General features: G+C 50.6%; 8 protein-coding genes across 8 annotated transcripts; 6 read left to right on the top strand and 2 right to left on the bottom strand.

The window, feature by feature from the left end:
* Positions 1 to 2,830: 2,830 nt before the first annotated feature.
* Positions 2,831 to 3,499, top strand: T069G_08512 (uncharacterized protein; the record flags this gene model as incomplete). The annotated part of the gene is made up of 1 exon (XM_056175722.1): positions 2,831 to 3,499. One exon carries the CDS (start codon positions 2,831 to 2,833, stop codon positions 3,497 to 3,499), a length of 669 nt encoding a protein of 222 aa, XP_056026671.1.
* A 5,175-nt stretch (positions 3,500 to 8,674) lies between these two features.
* Positions 8,675 to 9,790, top strand: T069G_08511 (autophagy protein apg6 domain-containing protein; the record flags this gene model as incomplete). Its single annotated transcript, XM_056175721.1, has 1 exon — positions 8,675 to 9,790. The coding sequence occupies one exon, from the start codon at positions 8,675 to 8,677 to the stop codon at positions 9,788 to 9,790; it is 1,116 nt and encodes a 371-aa protein (XP_056026670.1).
* Positions 9,791 to 10,610: 820 nt separating this feature from the next.
* Positions 10,611 to 11,453, top strand: T069G_08510 (uncharacterized protein; the record flags this gene model as incomplete). The annotated part of the gene is made up of 1 exon (XM_056175720.1): positions 10,611 to 11,453. One exon carries the CDS (start codon positions 10,611 to 10,613, stop codon positions 11,451 to 11,453), a length of 843 nt encoding a protein of 280 aa, XP_056026669.1.
* Positions 11,454 to 12,364: 911 nt separating this feature from the next.
* Positions 12,365 to 14,423, bottom strand: T069G_08509 (smg-4/UPF3 family domain-containing protein; the record flags this gene model as incomplete). Its single annotated transcript, XM_056175719.1, has 3 exons — positions 12,365 to 13,952; positions 14,036 to 14,298; positions 14,358 to 14,423. 3 exons carry the CDS (start codon positions 14,421 to 14,423, stop codon positions 12,365 to 12,367), a joined length of 1,917 nt encoding a protein of 638 aa, XP_056026668.1.
* An 813-nt stretch (positions 14,424 to 15,236) lies between these two features.
* Positions 15,237 to 16,689, top strand: T069G_08508 (calcineurin-like phosphoesterase domain-containing protein; the record flags this gene model as incomplete). The annotated part of the gene is made up of 4 exons (XM_056175718.1): positions 15,237 to 15,387; positions 15,456 to 15,873; positions 16,002 to 16,431; positions 16,498 to 16,689. The coding sequence occupies 4 exons, from the start codon at positions 15,237 to 15,239 to the stop codon at positions 16,687 to 16,689; spliced, it is 1,191 nt and encodes a 396-aa protein (XP_056026667.1).
* Positions 16,690 to 17,198: 509 nt separating this feature from the next.
* T069G_08507 (met-10+ like-protein domain-containing protein) lies at positions 17,199 to 18,407 on the top strand (the record flags this gene model as incomplete). The annotated part of the gene is made up of 1 exon (XM_056175717.1): positions 17,199 to 18,407. One exon carries the CDS (start codon positions 17,199 to 17,201, stop codon positions 18,405 to 18,407), a length of 1,209 nt encoding a protein of 402 aa, XP_056026666.1.
* A 157-nt stretch (positions 18,408 to 18,564) lies between these two features.
* On the bottom strand, positions 18,565 to 19,232 carry T069G_08506 (uncharacterized protein; the record flags this gene model as incomplete). Its single annotated transcript, XM_056175716.1, has 2 exons — positions 18,565 to 19,049; positions 19,118 to 19,232. 2 exons carry the CDS (start codon positions 19,230 to 19,232, stop codon positions 18,565 to 18,567), a joined length of 600 nt encoding a protein of 199 aa, XP_056026665.1.
* A 640-nt stretch (positions 19,233 to 19,872) lies between these two features.
* On the top strand, positions 19,873 to 21,062 carry T069G_08505 (origin recognition complex subunit 6 (ORC6) domain-containing protein; the record flags this gene model as incomplete). Its single annotated transcript, XM_056175715.1, has 2 exons — positions 19,873 to 20,054; positions 20,120 to 21,062. The coding sequence occupies 2 exons, from the start codon at positions 19,873 to 19,875 to the stop codon at positions 21,060 to 21,062; spliced, it is 1,125 nt and encodes a 374-aa protein (XP_056026664.1).
* Positions 21,063 to 21,068: the final 6 nt, after the last annotated feature.

Below are 21,068 nucleotides of genomic sequence, written 5' to 3'. Positions count from 1 at the left end.
TTGACTTTGACTCGAAAACATCAACTACATTCCAGGAGGCTCGCCTAATAATGTGCCATTTGCATCCGAATACTCCAAAGGCTGAGGAATACGTGTAAGGCAAATAACTTGGACAGCAATCTTCCCCTTGGACTGGATCTTTTGTTGCCAAGCTCTACTTGCTGTTGGTTGAGGGAGCCAGCTATAGCCTGATAATATAACAGCAACCTCCTACATGGTCACGCAGACGGCAAGATACATGCCACCTCCGTGACAACAAGAGCAAGGCCACGGATAAGCCACCCATTCTTCGGCCTGTCCGACATGGAAGATAAAAGAAGAAATAGGAATCAGACAAAAACGACACGTTACAGAAATACTCAAACCGAGTTCTCATGCCTCAGGAATACTTGCAGGCCTAGAACCGGATACGGGCTTGAATGCGAGCTGCTGGCATAGGGCTCTCAGGCAACCACCCGAGTCTAATTGGTTAGTTGCCGCCGCTTTCGGCGGACGCGGTGAGTCTATCAGCAAGCTGAATTTAGGGTATGACACCATCTTCAGACAATATGTGAGCGAGGCCTGAGTGTAGAAGGCAGATAATGTTGCCTAGACTGAAGGGTCGGGGCTGACTCAGGAAACATTTCAGGTAGAGGTAGCATGTGGCAACACTGGGAGGGTCGCTTAATAAAGCGTGGGAGCCTTATTTTACGTACTCGGTAAGAGTCACGGAGTTGGAGAGCGAGGAGGGGGAAAGATGGATGGATGGATGGCTGCCTCTTTGGACTGAGGTGTGAGTGAGTGACTGTTGGGGGTTTTGAGCTAAGAGGGGGTTAGTGAGGAATGGTTTTGAGGTGAGGCGAGAAGGATCCGGTTAATAGTGTCTGTTGTTTAGAGATGGTTTCGAATACATGTAAGGGAGGTAAAAGCTGAAGTAAGTTGACGAGTTGAGGTTGCTTTATTTTTTTTTCCATTATTGCCATGTGAATGAATGGTATTTGTGTTGTATTGTGAGAGATAACCGTTTGATCGTAACACAGCATGTAAGTAACCGCATCAGTATAGCAGCAACACGTATGGGGATTCTCTCTTGACCAGGGGATTCCCTGCTCCCATCCGCGTCTAAGTCAATCCAACAAGCGATCAACGGCTAATCTAGACCGATGCAGATGCACATCATTTTTCTTCCCCCGGTCTCAAGGTGAAGCTGGGCTGAGCACCGCCTCAAAGCGGGAGCCGGCACGAAACATTGCTTGTTCGAGAGTTGAGTGAGTGAGTGAATGATGGATGTGTGGCGCAGGCAGAGAGATTGGCCCGCCATGCCAAACTTGGGGGACAACTGCTGGGATGCCTCCCCAAACAACAGATGCGGCTCAAAATTTGACACCAGACAAGAAAGAGACTCGACTACCTACTCTAATTTAGCACTGCTCTGCTGCCATTCGCCGTGTACCGCTACTTGGCTGTCGCACGCGCAATGGTCAGTCAGACGCGCGTGTATGCAGATGCAGGTCAGACAGGCACCATTAAGTTGCGCCAACTCCAAAAACACAGTGCGCGGGCTGCCGCAGTGGAGTCGCAAAGGACCATCCGGCGCCCTGTAGGAGCGGCAGCTCGCCTGTGGACCCGGCTGGAAGAGGGCATCGGTACAGTGCGAGCTTCCGGGCGTCTCCCCCGCTGCAAGTCAACTGACACCATCAGGACGGGCCGCGTCCGCCTGAGCCACAGCCCTTGTGGCCCTCCCACACTTACACCAGACCACCCACCCACCACATGCCACTTCCATGGCATCATCGCCCTGTGCTTTGCCTTAGCTGGCGATTGTTCCAGGAACCAGCAGGTGGCGAGCCAATGCTGGGCCGCGGAGGGCATCGACACCGCTGACCCAAAGTTCCGAGAGCTGCAGCGTCCCTGCAGTGGTCGCTCGCGCTTATTTCGTTCCACTGCTTGCAGATGACAGACAGCCAACCGAGAGCCGGTTTTGCTATCCTCCAACTTTGGTGATTACAACCCTGGATTAACTCCCATATTTTTGTTCAGAAGAGTGATTCAAGTGACTGACTGACCTTTTCACAGTATTGTACTCAAAGCAAACCCAGCAGCAGCGAGTTGACTCTTCCTGACCCCATCCATGGCACCGCGTCCAGGCTTCTTTCTCCGTCTCCGAGAGGGCGGATCCCGGGTGACCCGTCAGGCGACTCCGCCTCGTGGACTATGTGCTCTCTCAAGCCCCCAAGGACTTTAAACAGCTTTGATTGTCAAAGTCTTTTGTCCTGGGGAGACTAAAAAATCTCTGGCCCTGGTCGCTCGCTTCCTTCACGTACGCAAGCCACCTCACTAATACCAGCCACATCCATAATGGTGGTCATCGTTGATTGCAAACACAATCAAAAAATGCAGGCCTTGTGTGTGTGTATCTTTTCGACCCGTGGCCATGTTTCTTTCTTTCTATCCCTCTCTTTTGGAGCTGCCCGTTCCATGTGTTTCCAGGCAAAGTCCTATTTCTGGAGGATGCTTATCTTTATCCACACTGGAATCAAGCCCTGTTCTGCCTTTTTATTGTGGCTGGGGCTCATCATTCATCACTTATACCGGGATAAGGCTTGTGGTGTCTGCTTCGGTCACCTGGACTGACCGAGTGTCTATTTAGTTCAGAGACACTTTATATATACTCTGCCTCGCCCCGGGTACTCGTGTGACAACTTTGTTCTTGACAAATATATTACTTTACTACAACCTTACTTTCAAAGCCAGACCTTTGCCAACTACATCAGTATCGTTATCAAGCACTATCGATACTACACAAACACAAACACTCGAGAAAGCTATACAACAACACAACCCGGCAACAATGTCTAAGCGGTGGTTTGTCGAAACCACCCCCGAGGGGCGGCAGCAGTTTGTGTCCATCAAGAGATCGCGGTCCTACGGCGGACACCACAACCGCGTTCGTGAAATCGACTATATCAAGGTCAGCCTTGAGGAATGGAACGCTCTTGTCGACAAGGAGCGTAAGCTGGAAGAGATCAACAAGTCGGTGATGGACGAGATCGACCGCCTCAAGTCTATCGCCTCGACTTCACAGGCCGAGGCAAAGCGTCTAACCGTCGTCGTCGTCCCCGGGCTCGAGAAGCAGATCGGCGTGCTCACCATCGAAAACGAGTCTCTCCGCCGGAGCATTGAGAAGACGGGCGACAGCTCCTCTAAGCACCACCGCGAGGAAGAGAGGCTCAAATACAAGATTGTCAAGCTCGAGGCCGACAACCTCGAGCTTCGGGAGGAAAACGCAGGCTTGCGTGAGAAGACTCGTAGCCTGTCGAAGCAGCTCGAGCAGAGCTTTAGCCGGCGCGTGTCGGAGATCCTTGGAGATGTCGACTTCTGGAAGCACCAGTACCGTCACTGGCGGTCGCGATACGACGAGCTGCTGAAGCGCTACAACGACATCTTTGATCTGATGGAGACTCGGACGAAGAAGATGAAGGCTTACGAAGATATCTTGCGGCGAAACGATATGATCTAAGCGTCTCTGAGCTTTTTGCATTCTCATTCATCTTCTACCACGTCTACTCTCCTTGAACTTTTCCTATCTGTGGAATCTCAAGAAGTCATTTACACGGCTACCTTGATGACAGATTGACAGGAGAAATCGTTGTGATTGTATTACTTTGCTTTTTTTATTGGTATGTGGGGGATATCGTCTACGTGTGGGATAGAAGGGTTAAACTGACTGTTTGCTTTTGCTTATAGATGGGACAGCGATCCGGACTTGGACATTTTATTCTCTTTTGTATACCTACTTATTTATGGATGGACTGGGTATTGGACATGGTATAACGTCTCATATGTCTCTTTGGTATTTATGGCTATTTCTTGCCTATAACGGGCTTTGATGATTATTGGTTTACTATTTAACGCTTCTTGATTTATCTTTTCTCTTCGATATCAGAACTATTCAATCTAGAATATCAACATTATTGAATACGACTTTAAACTTTTTTTTTTTTTTTTTTTTCCTTTAAAGGAGATAAGAGTAAAATGCTACCAATCAGCGTTGTCTACCTCGTGATGTATCCGAATGGCTTTTGGTCTCAGATCACTCATAAAAGCGTCATGTGGACGGTTGCCCTGCGAAATACATAGTATTCTAGGGTATGGCATCAGCTACGTCATCACGCGATACTCTTGGTGTAGAATATAAGCATTTTTTTGTATGCAGATTGCAAAGAAACTAAAAAGGCAAATCTTGCAGTAAAAGACACCGAAAGAATAGAGTTGCATGAGCAAAGTCCTAGTCTATGTACTTCGTATCTAGATGCTCTAAATTAAGAAAAGTAAGGCTGTTGGTGTTGGGTACGCGCGTCCCATTTCATCACCGCAACAGAGCGGGCATTCGCGTATCGTATCCTCTATTCTAAACTTTTTGGAATACGACGTTTGCGTGAATACGTCTCGCCTTCTTATTGGTCTATTCAAAAGTGTGTTGGTGTTGTTGGTGTTGGAAAAAAGTCGGCATCCGTGGGATGGGGGCAAAAACTGACAACGCAGAGGGCGATTAATACGATGGGATGCAAATGGCCGTCACGGAGAAAAAAAAAAAGGTTTTGTGTGTGAGTGATGACGAGGAATCTCCGCTTTCAGGTTGGAATTTTCGGTGAGCTTGTGGATACAATGAATTTTCACGGTGAGAAGAAAGAATGTAAATTTGGGTAATATTTACTGAAAGCACGAGGTTGTTAAGACATGTAAGGAGGGTGTATAGATGGAATGGATGGATGGCTGCCTTATACGCCCGTTTTTGCCAGATGTGGTTCGTTTAGGCGTTTATTTAAGGGCCGGGTTGGGCGTGTTTTTTTTTGGAGCTGCGGTGACGATGTGGCTGGTGGGACAAGGGATTGGGGCGTTACTTGTTTGACAACAATTTCATTTTTCTTTCTCTTTTTGCCACTGTTGGGTGTGAGGGCGTTTGACAGGTGGTGGATTTATTGTGGTTGGTAACGCAATGATGCTGTGATTTCTTGGGAAATGTCACCTGTAATGTGGCTTTGCTAGGATATGCATAACTTGAACAAAATAAATCGAGACTAAGGTGCTAACGAAGTATAGGTACTTACAACCATTCCATCCACCAAGATAGGACAACTCGTGGTTTAGAGAAGTGAAAGCAAATACAAAAGAAAGTCCTTTGTAATTTGGGAAACTTAACAAAGATAGATGACTTGGTGTTTTTTAAACCTGCTAGGCTGAATTTATAATGGGATAAACACCATAATTTAAAAACCGAGTTCATTCACCAAGTGGTAGCCTTGCACACTTATACCTTCTACTGATGGAGGTAATGAGAGGATCAACACCCCATCTTCTATATGCTGAGGGACTTTGTCTTCCAATTCGCCATCTTCGTCTCTTGGGTTCATCTTGTAGATGTCGCTGACTCGTGTTTCTCCGCCAAGCCACAGGCATAGAAGCGGGTAACATGCACTTCGGTGGCTGTCAGCCCCAGATTACCATCCAAAATGGCCAAAACATATTCCAGATTGAGTAAGAAAACACAAAACTCTTTCAGGGTTGTTTGAATCAGCATGCTGGCTTAGCTTTCGGTAAGATTCTACTGTAAGCAATGTTTGGAGGAACCTTTATTGCTCCTTTTGTTAGACCTGCCGGCCACTAAAGTCTGATATGAACAAATAGTAGCACTTATCAAGAGCCCAATCAAGCAATCCTGTATCTTACGTATATGAACTCAAGGTCTGGGGGAGGTTGAAGAATGCTGTGAAACGGAGACTGTCAGCGGCGGAAACGGGGATACAGAATGGGGCTTTGGCTTGTCTCAGACATTGCCAGCTTACTGTGGTACCAAAGGCTGGATTGATTGCGAGAGAGCAGATTGACCTTTTATGGCATGAGTTTCATGAATATATGATGAATATGCTTGCAAATAGGAGAGGCTTGGTTGCAAGTCTCAGACAACGATGGAGTTTGACTACATATCTTCGGCGACGGCTTACACACAAGCTCCATATTATAAACAGCACTGGAGATGATTGACAGGTCCGAAAAGCGGAAGAGGGCGAAAATCGAATGACTAAGCCGGTCTTCGCCTGGCCAAGGCAATAGTAGTTGTGTATCCTATAAAGGGCCATTGTTTCATGGATTTTAGGTGTGATAGCAGCATGAAGAGATACGGGCCGAGAAGAAAACGACGACAATACCCGTTTCCCGTGCGTAGGAACCTCATGCAGACCAGCTACTGATTCTAGGACTTGCAGTTGCTGCGTGGCCCCCGCTCACGGACCGATGGATGCCTACGAGATCGACGAGTCTCTTTTACATGCACTCCTTAGAGAGTTGGTGTATGCCTTGCGACTGGCATGTACTAGGTACCTATTAATCTAAGAGAGTAAATGCATCATGTGGAAAAGCCGATGTGTCGTTAAATCAAAATAACCCCATGGAGCAATTCCTTCGCTTTAACATGTATATATGTCTGAAAACTTGTGTCAAGGTACATGCAGTCTATATTGCGCTGGTGTACATGTACCCCGGCTGCATGTAGCTGTTGTGACACGCTCACAAGAAAAAAGAAAAAAAAAAGAGAAGAGGAAAAAAAAAGCCCCGATTTCTGCAGCAGCCCGTGCATCTGTCGGGCCCGATTTGCGCTGTCAATCTGGCCTTACATGTGCGTCTTTAGCCGTGGATGCGGGCAGAACAGGAACACCACTAGGAGGCGCCCGAGGGACACCATCAAAGAGGTGCAGCGGCAGCCAGCGGAACGGGATGGAATCGAATGGACGGAGGGATCCATGGATGCAGCCTCGAGCCGAGCTGGAGACGAGACGCGTCGTCGGCACTTTTCGCGGATTCCGGTTGGAAGCAGGAAGATGATCATTGTCGTCACCAAGATCACGGGCGGTAATGAAGGTATTAGTTGTTAACAGTATTGATGAGATGGGATCCATAACTGGGCACCCACCTCTGCCTAAACTAACGGTTTGAAACACCAAAGAAAGACGACAGAGACAGACAGAAAAGAACCGAACAAAGACAATCACGCACTCAGCCACCCAACCGCTTCTTTTGTTGCTTAACCTTCTGCTTCCCTCGTGATTCCGCATCACATCACTCACGCACGCACACAGCTTACTGTACTTCATTCTCCCACCCCCCTCTCAGAGAAACAAAGTCCTGGTGAGTCACCCGTCTTGGACTTCGATTCGCTTCTCCCATGGCCACGCAAGTCTCCGGCGGCAGGCTGCAGCGTCCCAAAGCGGCCGGTGGTGAAGCTTCCAGTCCTTTGGGCGCAACACCACGGCAGACCATGGGAGACCATGGGAGACTACGGGAGGCCATGGGGGACGCATGGGGGCTGTAAATCTCGAGGCAGCGCCTGGATGCCTTGACAAAGCACCGCCACAGCAGCCAATGGCGGGCTCAAGACGACGATTTGCCAGCGACGATGGATCCTTGGCGTTGTAGCAGATACACGACCCGGGAAAAAAAGTGATGGATGAGCGTGTGCGTGCTGTGCTAGTCAATGGTAGAAGAGATCAATTGGCTGCGTGCATGATGAATGACTCTCACGTCGCGGCGCAAGTACCAGATACTCGCGGCCAATGCATTTGCATTTGCATTTGCTGACTTGCAAATTCCATGGCGCCACACCTCCTTTTTCCCTGGCTGCTTCACCACTGACTGATTGATTGCCCGTTGTCGTCTCGCTGTCCTTGACCCTTGTCTGGTCTGGTCTGGTCTGGTTTCTCTCTCTCCAAAATCCCAACGGCTTCGCCCATCGAGTCGCCCAAGGCAGGAATCTGGTCACCGACTCCCTCTCCCTCTCGGCCATTACCTTCTTCGCCGTCTCTTCTCTTATTACTGCCAACCTCCCCCCTTTTTCTTTTTTGCATCTTATTGATTTGATTCTATTTTTCTCATCTTACTTGATATTACATACATGATATCCATCCTGCGTGCGTGCGTGTGCATGAAGTGTGTGTGAACGGGCCTTCTATCTGACCTCGAAATAATACCACTTTATTCCGCATTCTGCCGGGGGCTGCAGAGGAAGGAGGTAAAAAAAAAGTTTTTCATCCTCCCTCTTCCTCCTTTCACATTCGCATTCTTCTCTTCTTTACATCTTCACATCTTCATCATCATCTTTTTTTTTTCAAGCGCCTTTAGCTGGAGCATCTCAAACCTGCCGCCTCATCTCATCCTTGTCCCTTGCCCGCCGACACACGACCCATCTACAGATCGAGTGTGCGGATCTCGCAGACGCACATGAACATTTTTGCGTTTGGAGACACATTTCTGCTTTCCACCTGCATAATCCACAGCGTCCGGTGCATAGCGCGCTTGGGTTGACGAATGATCCTTGGGTGAAAAAAGGGCTTTTGCTACCTCGGCTGCTTTCGCCTGCATTTTCCCACCCCTGCCGTCTAAGCGTTGGGTTGGGCAGCGTCGCATCCCACTACCATTGGGTCGACAGTCGAATCAATTTTCGTCCCCTGAGAAAAAAAAGGGACAAAATTCTATAAAAAAAGACTAAAAAATTATAATCATCCTGCGTTTATCGCATCACATCACCAGTCATGTCTCTGCATCAGCGAGTATCCGCCAATTCGGGGCGCAGGGCGTCGGTGTCGCACTCGGCGCATTCAGCGCCTTTTGGTACGTCTACCAATAATCCTCTCTCCATCCCATGGATGGTTGGTCAGCTTTGATGGATGCCGTTTGCTCACTCTCCCTTGCAGTCATCTCCGATTACGAGCAGCGCCTTCTCGACTCCCTCAACACCGCTCACACCGAGCTGAACAAGACTAACTCAGAAAGGGACCGATACCTCAGCTTACTGGAACAGGCCAACAAGAAACTCGCCGAGGCAACGGCTACCGCCGCCGAACTCAAGGCCCAGAACCAGACTTTGAACCAGACTCTCAAGGACACCGTTGCATCTCTCAAGAACCAGAACCAGACTTTAAAGGACGGCATTGCCTCTCTCCAGGAGAAGCAGGACCATGTTAAGGAGGAGAATGACAGGCTCATCTATGAAAACAACGTGCTCTCACGGGACTATAATGAACTTAAGGCCAAGTTTAGCAACCTTTCCCGCCAGTACAATGCCCTGAGTGGCACTGCTCCCGTCTTCCCCTCCGGCGCCGCCAACGACATGTCTGGGGCGGTGCCGGAGCGTCCCAAGCTCTCCCGCTCCTCCAGCAAGAAAGAGCGCAAGGAGGATCGTGATCGCGAGGAACGCAGCCGCGTCCGAGACAAGGAGAAGTCGCGCGATCATGAGAAGGAAGACAAGCGGGAGCGGGAAAAGGAAAAGGATAAAGAAAAGGACAAGGAAAAGGAGAAGGGGGAGCGCAAGGCCGAAAAGGAACGCTTGTCCCGCCGCTTTGAAGAGAGGCGCGCGGCCCCGCCTGCTCCGGCCCCAGCGCCTCCGCCTCCCCCGATCGCCAACCGGCGCAACAGCTTCATTGAAGGCTGGGGCCCCGGTGGCCGGTCATCGTCGGCCTCGGGATCATCCACTCGGAGTTACACCAACGGACCCAACGGACCCAACGGATTACATGGCCCCCATGGCCCTCATGGACTCAACGGACACAATGGGCATATTGGACACGTGCAAGCGCCCGTTGTCACACCTATCAAGCCACCGTATGCCAACATTCCCCGGAGTGCTGCAAACCCAATGACCCCAATAACCCCAATGACTCCTCGTATATACAGCGTTGCTGGAAGCACAGCCGCCGTGTTCGATGATGACGGGAGCTACGAGGATGGCAACTACCATGCCTATCCAATTAGCCGATAGACGTCGACTTGATCGTCTTGAAGCAACATCGACTCTGCAGAGAAATGACTCACTGTCTATTCGTGTGGATGTCGTTCAAAAAAAGAAAAAAAGAAAACACAAAAACAACAACACACATTGGTTGCTCAGTTGGGTAGTATGCATGCCTGTGGGCTGCACCGTGGGGCTAGTTGCCTCTTGCTTGAGTGGTTTGATTTGCTCATCTTCGTCTACATCTTCATTTTGATGCCCAATTGGGCTGTTTCCTTTCACATGATATTCCATTGGCCTTTGGCATCGGGCTTCGGTCAAACTCAATGGCCTGAACTCGACTTTCTTACGGCTCTGGTTCCACTTCTCCGATACCGCCCCGGGATTTTCTGCGGATCTCAATCCGGCGCTCTGCCGCTCTCGGCCCTGGACGATGGATCTGGACCAATGCCTCCGCTTTGTTTTATTACCCACCCGGCTATTTCGTCGCACTACGCTGCTTGTAGCCATTTTTTGTTGACTGCAGGCCTTGGAATGACGCATCGCTGTCAACAGTAAATTGAAAATACCACCGACGAGATGACCCGGGGTTTCCTGCTTCTTTTGTTTTTCTACCCATGGTCCCTTTCTTTTCTTATCAATTTTCTCTGACTGTCATCTTCAACCTTTGACCGTCATCTCTATTTTCTGACCGTCTCACCCTTGGCTTACTGCCTTCCTCCTCCTCATCTATTATTATTTTCTTGACCCATTGTCAAGCTCGTTTGTAAGTCGTGGTGTTGTATTTTCCACTACACCTGGCTCAAAAGTATATCAACATTGTTTTTTTTTTTTTTTTTTTTTTTTCGACATGAAGCTTTTTCCTTCCCTCTCAGACGACCTTGCTCGTTGGGCAGAGTTACAACCCGTCTTCTTCACTGGCTCAGCTTCTACACATGGCCGCCACGTCAATGTCTCTCCCAAAGGCCTAGATGCGCACTTTGCCGTCCTTGGCCCAAACCAATGCGCATACATCGACCGCACTGGATCTGGGTGCGAAACAATTTCTCATGCGTACGAAAACGGACGTCTTTGTCTCATGTTTATGAGCTTTGGTCCTTCGCCGCGTATCATGCGACTCTTTTGTCGCGCTACCGTTGTCGAGTGGGATCAGCCGGCATTCCCTGCCCTCGTTCGCAAGGTCGCCAAGGGGAAACGCGATGCCTTTGATGGTGCTCGTGCCGTCATTCTCTGTGATATTTGGCAAACCCAGACTAGCTGTGGCTTTGGTGTCCCGCGGGTGAAGAAGGCACTTTACAGCCCTGAGAGCCAAGACGATTCCGGCAACCCCGGTGTCGCAAAGGCTGTTGAAGACATCCTTCGTGAAGGATTTGGGGAGGATGAGAAGCTCACCGAGCTTTCCGTCTTTGAACAACGCCCCAACTTGGACAACTATGCTGCGAATCAGGTTCAGCACAACAAGACGCTGAGCTACCAAATCGAGAAAAACTGCAGCAGTCTCGATGGCCTTCCCGGGCTGAGAGCAGCGCGGCGTGAGGCTGGACAGAAGCTTTGGGTGGGCGACTTGAAGGCTAGGATACGGCGAATCGCTTCGGAGGGTGAGGCTGTTGCGGCGGGGTTTCTGTTAGCGGTTGTCTTTTATTTTGTTTTGCTTTGGATAGATGTACGCTGGGTTTCTACGATTATGTTGTAACGGTATTGGCCATGTTATGAGATAGACGGAAGACGGAGGGTTTTGTTTTCTGATCGTTTCCTTTTTCCTTCTTCTTTTCTTTTCTGTTTTTTTATTCCCCTTGCTTGGATTTCTTATTTCCCTTTTTAGCTTCTTTTTTTGATGGATGTTTACGATTATGTTTGTGGATGTTGTCATGGTCATGTTCACGATTTGCTTTTTACCTGGATGCCTTTTTGTTCTTAGTTATAGATATACGTGGATGATCCCTTGCGGGTGAATTATGATATGGGATTTCTGGTGGCTTTGAAGATTGATGATTCGACGTGAATGCTTATGATCAATATGTGAGCATTGGACCCGAGCATGGTAGAATGAACATCCATTATCCTAAAACTGTCTGGCCTGTTTTATTCGCTGTTAGAAGCGGCATTCAACTACAGTATAGGCTCGGAGCTGGCTTACGACCAACCCCTTGCATACGATCCCAGTCCATCTCCTTACGTACCATCCCTTCTCCCCCATGGTACAGATACATACATCGTCTTGAGTCAAACACCAAGTCACACCTTGAAGGATTTCTTTGTGCAATGTCAAGGATCTAGCATGATGATTGTGTCTCCGCATTCTGTCCTGGTGTTGGATCTGCTGATGACCCTTGCGATTGGCCCCCAAGTGTTGGATCCTTGGCCTCTGACAATAATACTAGGTGTATAACATCTTCTAGCGCAAGGCGTGAAGATGGAACCGCTTTCTTTTGTGTAATTCGCTTGGACGCTGAAAAAAGTTCATCCAGCGGAGCCCAAAGCGCGAATGCCGCGATCTGGAGTGCATCCTGCCGAGCTGATTGGGTCCGCTGCGACTACTCTCTTTTTTAAATCAGAATGATAATGAAAAGGCGTCGGGAGGTTTGACAAAAGAGAGCAAATAGCTCAGCCACCGCTCGTCGCGGCAATGGGAGTGCCGTTAGTAGCAGCGGCCCCCTTGCCGCCTCTTCCACGTCTTCCGCGTCCGCTGCCCGAGCTCTTTTCAGGGGCAGCGCCGTTGCTAGCCGTGTTGGATGTAGACGGAGCGGCGGCAGCGGCGGCATTGCCACTTCCCGACGAAGGAGCGGCAGGTTTCTTATCCTTGCGCTCCAAGACCTGGACGGTTCCTTGCGCGACGGAAATGGGGCTGGCTGAGATGGCTTTGGCAAGGCTGGAGTGGTCTGCGAAATCGACATACGCAAAGCCCTTGCGCTTATCCACCTCGATGAACGTAATAGTGCCAAATACCTCGAGGGCTTGTTTCAACACGGGCTCCGTGATGCCCTGAGAAGAGTTGGCGTGCTTGACAAAGCCGCGAGTGGCGTTGGCGGATGCAGCCGCTGCAGATTTCTTTTGGGAGCCTGCAGATTTGGCAGAAGCACTCTTGGGGCCGTTTGCCGCGCCGGCACCAGACTTGGAGGCCGTCTCAGCAGCGGGCTTTGATGCATCTGCGTCGCCACTGGCGGCACTTTTCTTTTTGAGAATGACAGGTGCAGTTGCGGTTGGGTTCTGCCCTCCGGATGCTTCCGATGGCTTGGCCTTGTCGGCGTTCTTACCGCCACGGGTCTTACGAGTTGACTGTTGTGCCTTGGAAGCGCTGTCCTTAGCGGGCGTCTGGGCATTTGTCGCCGTTTCGTTTGAAGATGGTGTGGGAGATGGTTGGTTCTCGTTTGCTGCGCTAGATGTTTCTTTATTTTCTTTGTCGGTTGCCGAAGATTTGGAACCGGCTTCGGCCTTTGCAGCATCTTGTCGGGCTCGTCGATAGGCACTACCTGGACTAAGACCGAGATCTCTCTGAAGCATACGGGCGGCAATGGAAACACCGGCACGGCGGCTCTTGGGGGTTGGCGCTTCAGTGGTACTACTAGCATTGCCGCTCGTGCTGGTCTGGCTTGCGGCCGGTTTGGCGGCCTCGGCAGACTTTTCAGAGGAAGCTGCAGCAGCTTTCTTAGTGAGAATCTTGACGGGCTCCTTAGGGGCCGCCTTCTCAGCCTTGGAGCTCCTAGAATCCTTGCTCTTCTTCTTAGAGCCCTCATCCTCCTTAGAGCCGGATTTGCCCTTGGCTGTCGTGGTCTCTTGTCTGGAATGCTTCGCGCTCTTGGCAGCGGCAGCTTCCTTGGCTTTGTTTGCCTTCTTTTCCTTCAAATACTCAATCAATGGCGTGGTGGTAACCTTGGCTTCTGGTGCTTCCTCAACGTCCTCGTTCTCGATGCCTTCCCTGGGTGGAACGGGGTTTGCGAGGCCTTCAAGAAACGCCATAAATTCCGGGTCTTGGTCAATAGTTCCTTGACGAGCGTCTACCCGCTTCTTTGTCCCTGGCACCTTTTTGTAGATGGACATTTCCAGGGCTGGGGGGCCGATGAGAGAAGGGCTGTTGAAGGTGCACTTGGCGTCCTCCCAGGTTGCACTTCGAACAACTTCGCTTAGCGGCATGATGTAGTCCTTCCGCATGACATGGATGTATGCTCTAGCGGGACGAGATGGCTTTGAAAGCCTTGATGTTGCCAATGTTAGTGCGTCAAAGAAAGAGAGAACTAGGAAAAGAGGGATTCATATCTGGTTGCTCAAAAGACATACTCGCTAGATACTTTGCCAGGGGCGTATGAAAACCAGTCGACCTTGCCATTGCCCACCGCCCAATCAGAGCCCAGAATAGAGACGCATTCGGTCTCAGTCATTCCAGGAGGCAGCCGTCGGATGATAACCTTTTCGCCTTCATGAGGAGTTCTGGTCTTTGGGGCCTTTGGCGTGTCTGCGTCGTTGGTGCTCCGAGCCTCAGCATGCTTCTCAGCCGAGCCCTTCTTACCGGGGCGAGACGCGCCGTCGGCAGTTGCTTTACTCTGAGCAGGGCATCAGCTCAGTTCGATCCCGGACAAGGCACCGGATCATATCATCTCACCTTGGTAGACTCAGAAGCCGGAGCGTTCGTCCTGCGAGACAGGACCTGCGGTGGTTGAGTCGACATTGCGCATGTCGGAGGGATTTGGAGACGCTATGTCAAGCATCAACGGAGTTTGTGTCTGGCCGGCGGCTGAGGGTTGAGATCGAGATCAAGATCAACAGATATCGTGAATGAGTCGCAGTCTTCCGTCATATGAGAATGAGAAAACGCGGGTCCACTATTTAATAGCTTCGTAATAAATCGACTTGACAAGGGCAAAAGCAAAGGCCTGCAAGGACGGTATCATAGAAATCGGAGTTAGTGAGCGCCGCTTTAGTTGAGACTTTTCGTGGCGAGTTAGAGGTATGGAGCCGTCACGTGCCGCCGTTGCGAGGATGAGATCCGATGATTGATGGAATGTAGTACTTGTTATTTTTATCACGAAGGTACAGTACAAAGGTAGTTGATCAAAGGCATTAATGTTCACCAATACAAAGCCCAGGTAATACGAGAAAATCCAGGTTGCCAAGTATCTTGGAAGACTGTGACTTGTATGAGACATGTTATGCACACTCCTGCAGCCGTGCTTGATACGATGCCGGTACCAATGAGAGACTTGAACCAGATCAATGCTACTGTACGCCACTGAGTCTGCTGCTAGTTCTAGTGAGCACACAGGCCCCTCCGAGGAAGATCCGGCGCTGGGCTCACTGAAGCGCAAGCCCCTGGCGCCCTGAAACAGCAAGCCAACCAGCCAAAACCCCCACCACAAACTCGAGCGTCATCTTGGGCCGCTGATAAACCATCATTCAGCCAAAACCCATCCCTTGACTTTTGGCATCGTGTCGGGCTGACACAACCTAGCCGTTGCGCCATTGCCAGACTGCAGTCGCCAAGATGACGACAAGTGTTCCTCGACCTGGCCCCGCCAACCTGGGCCCCAATGCTGGGCTGGACGAGTGGCTGGAGGAGGCCAAGCAGTGCCACTATCTGCCCGAGAGGGCCATGAAGGAGCTGTGTGAAAAGGTCAAGGAGATCTTGATGGAGGGTATGAATATGAACGCATGGAGAAAGAAGCATGAAAGCATGCAGTCACTAATGCCACGAGTCTCGCAGAGTCCAACATCCAGCCCGTCTGCACGCCCGTCACCGTATGCGGCGACATCCACGGCCAGTTCTACGACCTGCTCGAGCTTTTCCGCGTCGCCGGTGGCATGCCGGGCGAGACAAACGTCCAGGCGCCCAAGTCAGCAACCGCAGTCATCACCTCGGAGGACATCGAGCCCCCGACCGAAATCACAAACCCGAAGCTGAGGAAGAAGCTAAAGTCTCCCGGAGGCGGGGCCGATTCGGGCGACGCTGAAGGCGACGAGGACGGAGAGGAAGAGCAGCAGGGAGCCGCCGATGTGCCCGCTGTGAATACAGTCGCGTCTTCGCAGAGCGCGGAGACTCGCTTTGTCTTTCTTGGAGACTACGTCGATAGAGGATACTTTAGCTTGGAGGCGTTTACATTGCTCATGTGCTTGAAGGCAAAGTATGTTGTTTCTGTGGCATTTGGGGCTCTTTTTATCTTCTTCTTATTCGCGAGACGGCCCTTTTTCATTTCTCGTGTTTTACATTTTTATCTGCGAGATGCGAATCGTGCTGACACCATATATCTAGATACCCAGACCGCATTGTTCTCGTCAGAGGAAACCACGAATCTCGTCAAATCACACAAGTCTACGGCTTCTACGAAGAATGCCAGCAGAAATATGGCAACGCATCCGTATGGAAGGCATGCTGTCATGTCTTTGATTTCCTTGTTCTCGCCGCTATAGTTGACGGAGAGTTGCTCTGCGTCCACGGTGGTTTGAGTCCCGAGATTCGGACTATTGATCAGATTCGGGTCGTTGCCCGTGCCCAGGAAATTCCTCATGAAGGAGCCTTTTGCGACCTCGTGTGGTCAGATCCTGACGACATAGATACATGGGCTGTGAGCCCTCGAGGAGCCGGATGGCTATTTGGAGACAAGGTGGCCACCGAGTTTAACCACGTAAACGGCCTAAAATTGATTGCGCGGGCACATCAACTTGTGAATGAAGGCTACAAAGTGAGTCGGCTCTTTCTTAAAAAGCCTTGCTATGCCCAACGAACTTGCTAATGCTTGACAACTTAGTATCATTTTGACGAAAGCTCTGTCGTAACAGTCTGGTCGGCTCCCAACTACTGCTATCGATGCGGCAACGTCGCGTCAATAATGACAGTGGACAACGACCTGGCTCCCAAGTTTAGCATATTTTCTGCGGTTCCCGATGACCAGCGGCATGTACCTGCAAGCCGTAGATCGCCGGGCGACTACTTTTTGTGATTAGAACGGTGAAGAACGGTGAAGAAGATGGGGGAAGCGGCCATTTTAGATTGGGCCGGGTTGGGTTGGGTTTTTGCATGTAAACTAGCATTACGGGTTGAGATATCCATGACTTTGAAGAATCGACAATGCATTAGGATTATAGGTAGGATTGGGGGGATCTGGCTAGCGGACACGAACAGCGGTGATAATATCCATTTAGAAGAAAAATTGATAAACGAGACCTTCTTTTATCGCGTCTTCCTTTGTATTGGTGATGAAAAGAGTGTATTTGGCCATTCACGAGTTGGTGGTGTTGGCACTCTTATATTATTATCACATAAGTGGAATCTAAGCTGTGGAAAACTCAACTTCTCTCTTGCATATAACTTTTTCTTTTCTCTCCACGAGAGCACCCAGCATTGACCTGCTGAATAAACAAACAAGGCGACAAAAGAAAAGAGATTTTTTAATAGATTATACTACCATTTTAGTTGCTAATTTGAAGAGCTCACAAAAAATTCGGCTCAATGGCGACTCAGCAATTGGGCCAGAAAAATAGACACAGCAAACCCAAGCCACGTCAAGTCAACCCCATTACAGCCGCAATACAGAGCTGGATCGCAGCAACACCTCCCTCTACTGAATCTGAAACCCAGGAGTCACGGAATGAGAATCTCTTAAACACGGCGCCGAAGCGCTTCACCATCTATGAGCCACTCGCTCTGCTACCAACAGGAAGCTTCACAAGCGAAACATGGGCCTCTCTCTTACAAGCCTGCGATGAAGCAGCGTGTAATTCTCTATGGCAATCTATTCTAAAGGAAATTTCCAAAACTGGGCAAGGGAAGGTGACGCATCTAGCAGTGAATGAGGGTATCCCACTGCACAAGGACGGGGAAGACGCTGAGAACGTGCGCAGAAGTCCAAGTGGACTGAGGATGCTCTTTGGAGACTTTGGGCCGGCGAGAGTGGATGAGCAGCCTAAAGGAAGTGATTTCGATGGTGCCTTTTGGGTTGGGACGAAGCAGAACGGGATACTGCAGACGTGGGCTCCCAGATGGACCATGTTTTCACGGGGGAATGTCAAGGAGAAGGCGAGGGTTTTAGGATTCAAGCGTTCACCGGCTGGACAAGAGGATGTGTGGGCAGTGGACTTGTATGCTGGGATTGGATACTTTGTGTTTTCGTATGCGGCGCTGGGGATGAGGGTTCTGTGTTGGGAGATTAATCCCTGGAGCGTCGAGGGCCTTCGACGAGGTGCCGAAGCAAACAAATGGAGCGTCAGGGTCATCCAGGGCGAAGACCTAGCGCTACCGATGGAAACATGGCTCGCTGGAGGAGAGAATATCATCGTCTTCTTGGAGAGCAACGAGAGAGCGTCGATACGCATTGCTGAGGCTCAGAGCGCTGGGCTTGCTACCAACATCGCCCATGTCAACTGCGGCTTCTTACCTACCAGCGAACCCGTATGGGAGAGCGCTTGGGAAATAACGCGGCTGGCCCCCCAGGCATGGCTGCATTTACACGACAACGTCGGCGTGGCGGACATCGAGTCTCGGCGAGCAGCGATTCAGACGACTTTTGCGACGTGGGCTGCTGCTGCTTCGGGAGGAGGAAGGTCGAGGGTGCCGAGCGTTGAGCATGTCGAGCAGGTCAAGACGTTTGCGCCGGGGGTGTGGCATTGCGTCTTTGACGTGTGTATTACAGGCGGTAGTATATCTAATAATGGTACATGAAGCAATATGTGTACATACATCAAAAACTTTCAAGAATCATGGCGTGTATCGTTCCCTCATGTCAGTTTCCAATTGCGCCGTCGCTTTCTTACATCTTCGCAAAATATCTCTCTTCTCTCTCTCTCTCACCAATGCCAAATCATGATTACTTCCCTTTTCAGAGATCCCTCAGAAACTTCTTGGGGATGTTCTCCACTACAATGGACATCTGGTCTAGCTTTTCTTGCCTCTCCTCCTCCTCCTCCATCTGCTCGTGCTTCTTGAAGTGCTCAATGTCCTCCGGGTGGTTCAAGTCCTCCAACTTGGAGTTTTCATCATGGTACTTCTCCCAATGGTGAATCTCATACTCGTACTCGTCGTCGCCGTGGTGGCCCGGGCCGGTGTTCATGTCTGGAAGCGTCTTGCCTTGCGCCGTAAAGTCGGTCCACTCGTCGCGGCTGACGATGCCGTCGCGGTTCAAATCAAGGAGGGCGAGTAATCCGCGCAGGATCTCGTCGCGGCGTTCCCATGAAACGTGCTTGTTGGACTCGTCCATGAGGCCGTACGTGCGGAGGAGCTCTTCACCTTGCCAGTAGCCGTCGCTGTCGTAGTCGTGGAGGGTGAAAAAGGAGGCCGCGTCCCAGCCGTCGACGTGGTGCTCCTCTGCAGGTCATGCCATATTAGAAATCACAATCATAGCATAGAAACGACTGCATGTCTTTGAGGCTCACCGGCCATGTGTTTTGTCATCCAGTTGGCATTTGCATCGACAATTGGCTTCTGAGAGTGGGAGCCATGGGCAATGGCAAGGCCCGCGATGGCGGAACAGAGGAGGAACGCTCGCATTGTGTCGCGCGGAAGAGAAGAAGCAACTAGTAGGTGAATTGATAGGAAAAGGAGAGGACCGGATAGAATGCGACAGGATGCGATGCAATGGGCGTCGTGGCGAGGCGACGTCGAGATGAGAGGTGGCCACCGGCGCTCGCTAGTATTAAGCTCCGGGTCCTTGTACTGAGTCCAGCTGGAGGCCACATGTCAGCGCCGTGGAATCGCTAACGGACGGTGACATCGAGCGGCGGGGGCGCCAAAAAGGCATTGAGGACGGCCGATGCAAGGGGAAGCATCCGCTAAATCTGCCGGTGCTAAGCTTCCAGATCGAGTGTTGATATCACAACCGGGTGCCCTTCACTATCAGGCTTTATTCTAATCTTACTGCCTGTAGTATTCACGACTCTGTAACATGATATTGATCTGAACAACACAAAGTCAAATCGACTTTAAACAGAAAGCCTACGAGGCACTGGCTGTGATAAGGCCACTGATCTCCAGATCCTAAACTCTTTATCAGCTCCAGCTTGGACCCCGTGATCTCGCGTTTCCATCTGCCCCGCCTCGCGTTCTAATCCACGATCCAACTCTCAAGCCAGCAAAGAGTGTGGTGAATTCTAGTTCCAACTGCATCAGCGCAATTGCAGTCACCATCACAATGAGCAAGCAAGTCGAGCTCGCCCTCGTCTCGTTGATGCCGACATATGGCTCCGATCTCCCAGCCAGCTTAGTCGAGTCCGCCAGCTCCTTGCTCGCCCAATCCCGACATCTAGCCAGCACGCTCAAGGCAGAAGAGGAAATCGCCCGTCTCTATGCCTGTGCACACATTGCCTGCACCAGGTAATTAATAACGCACACACAGACGTGTAGACCGAATGGACATTAATCAATTGCTCTTGCCGCAGGCTCAAGATTGCGTTGGATCTCCCGACGATAGAACCACGGCCACCGATTCCTCCGCGAGTGTATAAGCGCTTGTATGCGCATCTAGATAATATCCTCCCCAACACATCTGCCAGCGGACGAAGAACACGCAACGCCGGCTCCACGCCATCCTCGCAAAGTCGTCCTCTTCCTTCAAGGCCCGAGCCCAGCAAAGAGAGCAGTCTTGCACAGTTTCGGAAACAGACGGGCCAAGATGCTGAAACACCAACCAAATCAAGCAGGCAGGGGCAAGCGAGTGTGAAGGAATCAGACATTTATCCATGGGTTCAGCCCGTCATCCGGCATTTGTGTGCTGGGTCTGGGCACAAGAAACTGGCGCCATCAATGCTGGCAGGCATGGAGTCGATTTTCATTTCTGGAAGACGAAAAACAAAAGATGCATGGTCCTGGAAGAATGCCACTGCATTATGTGCAGCCATCATATTCTTCGTTGCCATGCGCGCGAGGGATATTGACCTGGAGCAGGCCATTCAACCTGAAATCTATGAGCCGACTCGAGCTGAGATAATTGACCAGCTAGGTCGAGCTCGCCAAGAAGTTGAGGTCAAAGGTGTAGAGCCAGATAGCCTCTGGGAAGGCTGGACCGATGTGAGCAACGACGACTTTGATGCAGCGGCATCAAGAATCCGTGACAAGGGTTGGTTGGAGGCCGACTGGTATAATGGCATTACAGACGTCATCAACATGGGCATGGAGCTGGATGACGATGTGGCCGATGGTCTAGATGAGGAGGACTCGTTGCAAGTTCAGCAACAGAGAGCGGACACCATGTTCCAGGAAAAGTACAACTACTTGAGTGAGGGCCGTAGAGCAGAGTACAAGGCGTGGAAAGATGCCACCCTGATGCGGATCGCAGAACTGTCTGCATCCTTGGAAGCTGGCGGAAGCAATGATACCCAATAAATAGAA

The sequence above is a fragment of the Trichoderma breve genome, chromosome 5, assembly GCF_028502605.1.
Source record: "Trichoderma breve strain T069 chromosome 5, whole genome shotgun sequence".
Lineage (NCBI taxonomy): Eukaryota > Fungi > Ascomycota > Sordariomycetes > Hypocreales > Hypocreaceae > Trichoderma > Trichoderma breve.
Note: the sequence above shows the minus strand (reverse complement) of the source record. Positions and strands in the feature narration are given on the sequence as shown.